Here is a 277-nt window from a genome sequence, read left to right as displayed (position 1 = left end):
GCAGCAGCAGAGGCAGAAACTGCTGCTGCAGTGGCAATCGCAGCAGCAGAAGTAGCAGCAGATGCAGCCAAAGAAACAACAGCAGGTGCAGAAGCAGAAGCAGCAGCAGGAACAGCAGCAGATGCAGCAGCAGCTGCAGCAGCCGCAGCAGCAGCTTCTGATGCAGGGGCTCCGGTAGCAGCAGATGCAGCAGCATCTCCAGACGCAGCTGCAACAGGTGCAGCAGCAGCAGTAGCAGCAGCAGGTGGCGCAGAAGCAGCTGCAGCAGCAAGTGCAG

At 59.9% G+C, this 277-nt stretch overlaps 1 protein-coding gene across 1 annotated transcript in view; it reads left to right on the top strand.

The window, feature by feature from the left end:
* The window catches only part of EMH_0013680 (uncharacterized protein), a gene marked incomplete at both ends in the record, with an annotated part of 615 nt that overhangs the window by 201 nt on the left and 137 nt on the right, over positions 1-277 (top strand). The window contains one exon of the mRNA XM_013499902.1: positions 3-277. Coding sequence (XP_013355356.1) covers positions 3-277 — 275 coding nt within the window. The remainder of the gene's footprint in view (positions 1-2) is intronic.

This window comes from Eimeria mitis, genomic scaffold, assembly GCF_000499745.2.
Source record: "Eimeria mitis Houghton genomic scaffold, Emh_scaff480, whole genome shotgun sequence".
NCBI classification, from domain to species: Eukaryota; Apicomplexa; class Conoidasida; order Eucoccidiorida; family Eimeriidae; genus Eimeria; species Eimeria mitis.
Note: the sequence above shows the minus strand (reverse complement) of the source record. Positions and strands in the feature narration are given on the sequence as shown.